This window comes from Poecilia latipinna, unplaced genomic scaffold (assembly GCF_001443285.1).
Source record: "Poecilia latipinna isolate Pla-1442-1.1 unplaced genomic scaffold, P_latipinna-1.0 Scaffold268, whole genome shotgun sequence".
NCBI classification, from domain to species: Eukaryota; Metazoa; Chordata; class Actinopteri; order Cyprinodontiformes; family Poeciliidae; genus Poecilia; species Poecilia latipinna.
Window position 1 is genome coordinate 216,700 of NW_015112884.1, and position 9,675 is coordinate 226,374.

Genomic DNA, 9,675 nt, shown 5'->3' on the forward strand with positions numbered 1-9,675 from the left:
CTCAGTTTATCTTGCTTTTGCTAATTTGCTTTATGTTTAGCTAATTAGTATTTGATACAAATATTTCCACTGAAAACAGCCAAATAACCACTAGTGGAAACTGGAGCACGGTTTCAAAACTGGAGTGGAGAAAAGTCCTTTACTCACATTTGTGATTTCTTTACATTTTAATAATACTTAGTTACACCTTAACGCTGTTCCTGCATTTGTTTTGTCCATCACAGCAACATACTCTTTGATAAAAATGATCAGAGTAGGACTAGTGGTATTTGCAACTGCCACTGTGAAATTAATTCTGAAAAAAGAGAAGTCAGAGTTTCAGCAAACGTGACCCAGGTTTATGTGGAAGTCTTCTTTCTCTTTCTAGGTGCAGGTGGGAAACTTCCGCCACATGATCACCAAAGTGCAGCTCGGCGGCAGCGAGTTGGCCATTGTGGTGTCCATTGTGGTGTGCTGCGTGTTGCTGCTTCTGTGCACAGTGGGTAGGTCCAGCACACACACACGCACGCACACACACGCACACACACAGGCCTGCCAGCAGATGATGGATGCGTGCCTGCTGCAGCTACGGATGCTCCAGATGTGGAAAGAGATAAAAGGAATTCTAAGCTTGTAGTTTCCTGCACTTGCTTCATCCCTCTTTAGTATCCAGCGCACAAAGACTCCAGTGTTCCCAATTCCGTCTGTGTGTCTGTTCTCTGTAGTCAGAAACCGAGATGGTCTGCAGGGCAGGTGTACGGGTGAAAATTAGTGCGAGTGTGTACTTTCACACCGTTTCCCATTTTGGATCATATATTCACAAAAGCTCCTCTGTTTCCTGCCAGACATTTTAGGTGTAATGCTACCGACGAGAGAGTGTGTGTGTACATGAATTGTGCTTAGCCATTACGCAATGTGGACAATGTCTCATTCAACATTTTAGGATTGAAATTAATTTCAAAACCTGTGACACAGAAGCTCTGCTGAAAATCGTTAATGAAAATATTTCAGAACCATTTTGACCCCATACTGCGTGAAGCGCCTGTTTGTTTTTTCTCACCGTTTGCTGTCGTTCGCAGCTCTCGTCGTGTACTGCACGAAGAGCCGGAGGGCTGAACGCTACTGGCAGAAAACTCTTCTCCAAATGGAGGAGATGGAGTCTCAGATCAGAGAGGAGATCCGGAAAGGTGAGGTTAAAAGGGGAACACTGAAATGTAAAGCCTTGTCTTTGCCTGTTTGTATATGTTCTCGTGTTTGCGTGCAAAAAAAAAATGGCACTTGGTTTGGAGGCTGTCTCATCTGAAGAGGGAAGGAGACACAAAAGTTGACAGATTTGTGCCTCGTAAGCGTGACTCATAAAATGAAGAGCCTGACAAATGATCAGTCACACACAGATTTACCGTGTGGCCACATAGTCTGTCCTCCATCTATAGGGAAAAAAAAGCCTCTGTGTGTCTGTATGTTTGTGCGTGCGTCTGAACATTAGAGTAGGCCCGAGCGAAGGCCACTCCATGTCTGAGCAGCCAGATTTATGGAGCAGAGATGCAGGGGGGGACGGATAGAGAAAGAGAAATGGAAGGAGGAAGTGATAGGAACGAGAACGAGGGCCGCAAGCCGGGGGAAGAAGCGGAGGCGTGGGAGGGAGAGGAGGAGGAGAGGCGAGGTTATTTAGTCAGAGGACATAGATAGATTTGTGGACGAGTTCATGGTGAGTGCGCACAAAACGAGGGATCTTTCTGCTGAGAGGAAAGTAGCTCTTTGAGGAAAAAAAAGGAGGGGTAAAAGACGACAGGAAACTGATGGTCCAAACATTGCTCCAACAGGAGGAGTTTGTGTGAAAACAGAAGCACAGGGACGGTTTTATATTTAGCCTCTCCATTTATTCTGCACCAAATGATGTGATCTAGTTGAGAGGATAAATAACTTAAAGGAGTAATAATCCATACATCAAGTGCCATGCAAGTATTCCAGAAAAAAAAAAATTAAATTGCTTTCATCCTAGAAGCAAGAGCCTATGTGTGGTATAAAGTAATACTGTGCATCATTTGAACTCTATATCCACAGTGAAAGAGTGATGCTGGAGGCCTCAAGCTGCCGAGATGTTTGTCTTTAGCAAGAAAAGCGATTCCAGTCATTCAACCTAAACACAACCTTTCAAAAAGATGAACAAGCTTTATCTCTTAAAAAGGCCTAGTCAAAGTGTAGAATTAAATCCAGTTTTGAAACCGATGTTGATCGATGTTCTCCATCCAATCTGACGCAGACTGAGCCATTTTCAAAAGACAAATGAATAGAGACTTGACATGTGGTTCTACAAAGTTTTGACTGTGCTGATGTTAAATTACTCAGTGGTGACATTTGAAGGCAACTGGTTGGTTTTATTTAACGGTATGGGAATAAAGGACATTAAAAATGCATGGCATTCTCCATATTTGTATTTGTGAAAAACAATGTGCCCTTTTCCTTCCCAATTATGCATGGCTTAGCTGAGGTATGCCATCTAAAATCCCAGTGAAATGTATTAGAGTTTGTAGCTGTAATGTAAAAAAAAAAAAAAAACAGTGTAGAAAAAGCATCCCATACTTTTATAAGGCACCATAAAATCCCTCTGGATTTTTCATTTTTATTCTTCCTTATTAGACAGACTCTAAAGAAATTGCGATTTTAACCTAAATATGTCTCTCTGCCTGTGAAAGGAAGTATGTTCCCATAAAATATCTCCAGCCTCTCATTAGAGGCGAACATCATCGTCTGGTGAAATGTAGCGCCACTGCAGTATTAGCATGTAGATAGGAGTCGGTGTCTGGACATGCCGATACCGTTTCTGCATGTAGACCTCAGCCTGCACACATGTTTTGGATAAAAGCCTCAGACTGGATTTGGCTGCTGTGATTGGCATTTGGTAAATATTTGCCTCCATACTGAGATGAGCTGCACAGTCTGGCAAGGAAACCGGGAAAAAGATCACAGGATTACACTTTTCTATGTTTAATATTCATCAAGGATATGACCCTGGACAGTAATCAGAGCATCAGAACCCAAACACATCTTAACGTATTTTGCTTCAAGAAAAATAACTCTCTTATCCAGACAATAGGTTTCATTGTTCCTTATGTTTTGTCCTTGCAGGCTTTGCAGAGCTGCAAACAGACATGACAGATCTGACCAAGGAACTGAATCGCAGCCAGGGCATCCCCTTCTTGGAGTACAAACAGTTTGTCACGCGCACTTTCTTCCCCAAGGTGAGGAACCTTATTTTAGCGCGTTATCTGAGTCTGGCTGGCAGACTGACACTGCCATTTTTCTCACTGGGGGTATTCATATTTTTATTACTCCCTGCCCGCCTCTTTCTTTTAAGCATTTCCCACTGTTGGTAAAATGCAGGATACAAATTCACCTTGGAACTTTTAAACACAAGGTAAATGTCGAGCGAAGTCGCTTCAGTTTGGACCCCTGCATTACAGTTAATGTTTTCCCAATGGGGTAAGCATTTTTCCTCACATGACATCTACCACAAAGGTACACTGTGGGCATATCTCAGTGGGGGTTTTTTCCACAGATAGAGACAGAGGGCTTCATCTTGCAGCCACATTCATGATCTTTCAAGGAGACAGAACAATGACGGGCAGTGAGACAAGCAAAATTTCCCTCGAAATAGTTTCCCTACTCAGCTCCCACGCCCACGCTGTTTTGCAACAATAGATGATCTTGCACAATTTCAGCCACACCGGCTGTAGAGTGGACACTGCTGATTTTCTGCTTAGAAATGTGTTCGAATTGGGTTGTTGCACCCCTGCCATCGTCTGCCCAAAGTTTTTTTTTTGTTTGTTTTTTTTTTTTTTTTTCATAAAGACAGCAAACACTGTCCGTCATGGCCCTTTGTTTTTCTTTCCACAAGAGCTTCTGGCTGTCTGAGATTACACACACTAAACAGTGTTAGACACAGTCAGAACACAGGCCAAGTGTAGCTGTCCTGAAATGACAGACTGAGCTGAAATGCTGCCTTTTAGCTCTGCTTCACTTTGTCTCAAAAAGCCTTTTCTGTTCCTAACTTATGGTTTCACCATGTCATGTCTCTTTCACACGATCATTTAAGAGCCTCTCTGGGGTTTTTTTTTTTTTTTTTTCAGTTCTGGACGGCAATCCAAACACAAACAACCGGTGCCCAGCTCATTATTTTCCCTCTCAGTCCCGCTTCCCTATGTTTACGAATACTCTTTGTTTTACAGTTTTCTGTGTGTGTGTGTGTGTGTTTCAGATGTGTTCGGATTATGAGAACAGTCTGGTCCAGCCCACTTACGTGAATGACTCTCTTGGACCCCGGGTGCTACCAGAGACCCATCCGCTGTTGCAGGACTGGCAGGTGAAGGTCTGCTTTTGTCATCTTTAGGTCTTTTCCCCCAATAACATAAATATTTTCCCAAGCAGAGACTTTCTGCTGCATTTGGACCTCCTGTCTAAAGGCAAGAGAGATTTGTAAAAATGGTCTCCAAAGTTGAGATTTCTAAATTCCCTAGAGTTTTTCAGTGTGGATTGAATATACATAATTTTTTTTTTTTTTTAAATGAGACAGACTTCCACCTTTCTCATTATCACTTTCGGTGCTAAAAAAAAATTAATAAATAGTGTGGTTGAAAAGGTTTTTTTGTCCCCACATCTACATTCTCTGTTTTCATTAAACTTCAACTGTAACCCAAAGACGTGGAGAGAGTGGAAAACAAACACTGCTTTGGGGGAACAAGATTGTTTTGAATTTTTAACCTAGCACTGCTTTAGCCATCCTTCTCCTTTTGAGTGTTGATGAAATAAATGATGACATTGTTTCCACCTGCTGGACAGGCATAGATATTACAGTCTTTTTTTTTTTTTTATATACGAATCCCAGAGACTGTTGATGCAGAGCAACAGCATGCAGTAGTATCCATTTAAAACATATCTGGTTTGTCATGATGTGGATATGAATAATATCTGAGTATATGTGAATGAGCTCACATGTTCTCGAGTGCTGTTGTGTGTTGTTTAATCATTTCTAGCGAGTGATACGTTAAACACAAGCTGAAGTTGTTGCATCTTTCCCTTCTGACTCTGAAACAAATCTGTCTCCAGTAAGTTGTGCAGGCCTGATTTAGAAGAATATGGGTCCCTGGGACAGAGCCAGGTTAGGTGCCATAACCACAAAAGTTACGTTTACACATGCAAAATCCAAAAAGATTATAGTCAATTTGTAAAGTAACTTTTGATTTACAAATTATTAATTTTATAGTTGAATTTGCCACTTCTTACAAAACAAATCCTAAAAACAGAATAATTTATGTAAGGCTCTATGTCTTAGCCACTTTGCACCCCACTTCATAACTCAGGATTGATTAAATACATAAAACAAAACATGGAGAATTAGCATTGACCCAATCAATCAATAATTAAGTCTGCCTCAAATCAACAGATTATTTAAATATGAAGAAAGAAAAACAAACCTTAAACCATGTAAAAAATGTTTTACTGGAGCAGTGACAGTCATTAATAGACTAGAGAGCTCCAGGTAACCAGCTGAAGTAGCAAAAAGAGCAAAAAATCTCTGAAGATGAACGATCAAAATTAAGAGGTGTGTGTCACTGAAGTGGTGAAGAAACCAGACTCAAAATGTGACAGTAGCCTCGCCAGGTGACAAAATGCATTAAAATATACGTCTTAAGAATCTCAAGACTTCCCAGTACTGACCTTGAAAGCCCTCTCTGAAGTCTAACCCAGGTTTTAGCACTCAAGTTGTGCTTGCATACTGCCAGACAACACAGAGAGGGAAGAAGGTGTGCACTTTCACACATGGGTATTAACGTGTGCTGAGTGTGAAAGCACACGTATGTTCGTGTGCAGCGTCTAACGAGGGAAAGTAAGGATTGCGGCGCTGGTTTTGGGTCGGCAGCCAAGGGAGCCTGTCTAACGGTGATGAAGTGCCTTGGATCCACATTGTCTTCGCAGGAAGTGTTTTCCAGGTCACAGCGAATAAATCTCAGAGGCGGGCATTTATCTTAATGGACACCCCTGTTCTCCTTCTGTCAGACTGCAAACCACACCATATGGCTGCGGTCCAGAGGGAAGACTTCATCATGCTGCTGCTTAGTCGCACCCATTGATAGACCACACTCATTAAGTCGACTCCGCACATTTTAGCCACAATCAAACACTGTAAGGGGCGGGAGCAGGGGGAGCGCATCTACTGTGGCGAAAACTTGAATGGGGGAGGAGGTAGCTGAAGAGGCGGAGGAGAGAGGATGCAGCAGAGGGATGAGGTGTTCACTGGATGGGTCACATGAGACGAGAGGCGGTGAAGATGATAAGTGAGGGCGCAGCAGGTGTGTAATCCAGTTAGGGTGAAATCATGCAGAGAAGTAAATGTTTCACCCGGCCTCTGTCATCTTCTGTCACCAGGCCAACAACACAACACGACCTAATGTGGAGGAGGGCATCACTCTGTTCTCCACTCTGCTCAATAACAAGCACTTCCTGATCACTTTCGTCCACGCCCTGGAGCAGCAGAAGGACTTTGCTGTGCGAGACAGGTACCTGCTGCCTTTACTGCTTCATTACCGTGCAGTCTTTAGTTACAACTGAAAGGCTACACAGTGCTCTCCGGTTGTGCTGAAACAATTAACCAGATCAATCATAATTAATGGATGCTTGAAATAATCGCCAGCTAATTTGGTAATCAATTAGTCAGTAAGTTTAGAATACAGGCTCTCAAATGCAGCGTTTGCTGAGTAGATATTAATCCAAAACTGTACCAAAGAATATGCATTAAGATGAAAAACCTCTTTATTAATATGTTTACTCACAACTCCTCTAATGGTCTAATTTTAGCTTCACCCATTTCAAATTCTGTAATAAAAAAGTCCTATTCAGCACCTTTGCTATCCCATTATTAATCCATTTTTCCATACAGTTATTAAATGGTTAATCCAAAAAACAGATTTGCCTATCAGTGCTAAGTCAAGCATAAAGGACCGAACTTTCCATAAGTTGATGTTAGAAGTATTTTTTTAGCTGCAGATGCATCCTTTGCTACTAATGATCACGCGCACACTTAAGAAATGCTATGTTATTATGTTTAATACATAAAGTGTTTATTGTCTTATTTAAAAAAGGATTTCAATTATTTACTGACATTTCATATGTACTTCTAATATTGTACAAAACAAGCCTAAGTGTTTAAATGAATGTTTTAATAAAAATTGGACAATTTTCATTATCCGACCTGAGATTACTTGATTAATTGTCAGAATAATCAATTACTAAACTAATCGTTAGCTGCACCCCTACTGTCCACACTTAATAACATCTGTGGTAGAAACTCAGCAATTGATCTTGTATTTCAGTAGCAAAATCTCTAAAAATGCAGAAAATCTTTCATTTAAGAATAATTTTTAAAGTTTAAACTAGGTAATGAGAGTCTTTAGAAACTTTAATGGAAGGTAAAATAAATCTCCCAAAGCTCACTGTTAAAAAAAAAAACCCCGGTTAAAACAGTGGCGTCTTGGTGTTGTGAAATCTCTGTGAGAAACATTAAACACTCTCTACTTTGCTAACCAGTTTTTTGTTTTCTATCCTACCGATAATGAGCATAAAAATGCTATTTCATGCTTTGGTCACATGAGAGACTAAGACTGAGATGTTTTACCAAGAAACACTCCAGATAGAGTTCGGCATAAAAGAAAGGACAAATTTGTGGAAGAGCAAATTATGTTCACTGTTAGTACAGTGGGAGATTTGTGAGGTTTTGGTCCTGTTAGTCTTTCAAAAACCCTGAGAACATTGTTGTTGTTGGAGAGCATTGCAGCATGCACTTTGAAACAACATGAGACTTCAAATAAAAATCTGCTGGCCTTTGCCAGAAAGCTTGAACTCTATCAGCACTGAGTTTTTATACAAAGTATGAAGAGCAAAGGTAATAACAATTGAGCCACCTGTGAATTAACATTTTCCTAATGTTCTCAAATCAATGGAGGAGTTTTTCTACATTTTGTCGTGTCAAAAAATGTGTTGCTGTTGTGAAATACTCCGTTTTAAGGCTTTTTAGTCATGTCTATGAGTGGTGCCAATAAATCTGGAGGGCATCATGAGTTGTGAAATTCTGAAATGTTAATGATATTCCTGCCTTTAAATGTCTGGTTAAAATTTGAACTGCGTTTTGCTCTGTTGGATGGTAGAAGCAGAAAGTTATGAATGACTAAGCCTTTTGTTGGGAGTTGACCTTTGCAAAGTGGCCACTTATTAGAGCTGAGCCACCACTGACACACTTTCAGACAAACACTAACAGACAGAGCTCCCTGGGGATTCCAACACAATACACAGTTTGCTAAGCTGTTGTTAGGCATAAGTGAAAGGAAACTGAACATTTTTAAAAAATTTTTTACCTTAACAATAGAGATGCACCGATCAGTGTTTATTTATTTTTTTTTTTCAAATCCAGACCAACTAGCAGTTTTCTTTGAGTTCTGAGCTGCCAATTCTAATTTTGACGACTCCAAATTTTTTCAAAGACTCTGAATCATAAAGGCAGGAAAATGTGCTGCAGGAAATTGTCACCCTAATTACGCCCCCTAATGTTTGTCTAATTTTTATGAGACTAAACAAAATGTAGTGGGAGTTCTTGATCCTGATGTATTTCATAAATCTGTGTTTCACCTGCTGATTACTAATCAGAGAAAAAAATCGCAAAAAAAAAAAAAAAAAAAAAAAAAAATCCTGATTGAGTTGTGCATCTTTAACTTTAAACAGCTAAAGTCAATGGCTAAAAAGCCAGATGATTATGTAATGTGTGTAATAATGACCCAGTTTCACAATTTGTGGTGAATTTTTACCATTTCCGGAATTTGTTTGGGTTTTCTGACCAACACTGGTTTAGTTAATTTTTTTCTGCTGTCATTTCTGCAGAGAAGCAGTTTGTCATTTTACATGCCTTTCAGCAAAAAGCTGTAAACAAACAAGCAGGTGATGAAAACAATAGAGGATTTTTTTTTTTTTTTTTTTTTTAGCAAAAGACACAAGCGTGTGATTCAGTAAGACACAAATAAAGAGACAAACAAGAAAATATTTGCCTTAAATCAGAAGCAAATGTCCACAAGCAAATCTCCTGCTGAAAGCCAAATGTTGCTCTGTATTTCTCAAACAAATTATTTATGAGAACACGCAAAACAGTGGTACCAGGCTGATGTTGTCTTTTCTATTTTTGCCACACACACTCAGAGCGAGAGAGAGAGACAGAGAGAGAGAGAAACAGGTCAAGTTTTATATTGAGGTAAATGTGATGTTTGTTTGAGGTTTCCCAACATTAAGCGGTCACTGTGAATCAGAGAGAAACTCCAGTCAGACTGCATCCCTGTCCCTGCACAGTGTCAGCACTTTACTGACTGATGGAGCCTCTTCCTGCTGGATTAAAGGAGCTTTGTTAGGGAAATCCCCTGCCTGCACCCCTGGACACTAACTCAGACACTCCCTGCCTCAGATCAGATCTTTTTTTGGCTCGGCAGTCACAGGTGCACTGGACCGGACTAAATCTTGTTTTCGTTCTAATGATTTATTATTTTTAAATATCCACTGACCACACATTGACGGAGCATGTTTGTACAAGCCTGAGGTTTTTTTTTTTTTTTTTTTTTTTTTTTTTTTGCCCCCTTTTTCTGTTTTTTTTTTAGGTTGCGC

At 40.2% G+C, this 9,675-nt stretch overlaps 1 protein-coding gene across 5 annotated transcripts in view; it reads left to right on the forward strand.

Moving 5' to 3' along the window:
• The window catches only part of plxnd1 (plexin D1), a 102,964-nt gene that overhangs the window by 75,002 nt on the left and 18,287 nt on the right, over positions 1–9,675 (forward strand). For 3 of the 5 annotated variants that reach the window (XM_015033410.1, XM_015033405.1, XM_015033406.1), the window contains exons 20-24: positions 368–482; positions 1,059–1,166; positions 3,109–3,221; positions 4,238–4,348; positions 6,406–6,536. In XM_015033410.1, the coding sequence (XP_014888896.1) occupies positions 368–482; positions 1,059–1,166; positions 3,109–3,221; positions 4,238–4,348; positions 6,406–6,536 (578 nt within the window). The remainder of the gene's footprint in view (positions 1–367; positions 483–1,058; positions 1,167–3,108; positions 3,222–4,237; positions 4,349–6,405; positions 6,537–9,675) is intronic. The other 2 variants (XM_015033408.1, XM_015033409.1) reach the window with 1 other exon arrangement.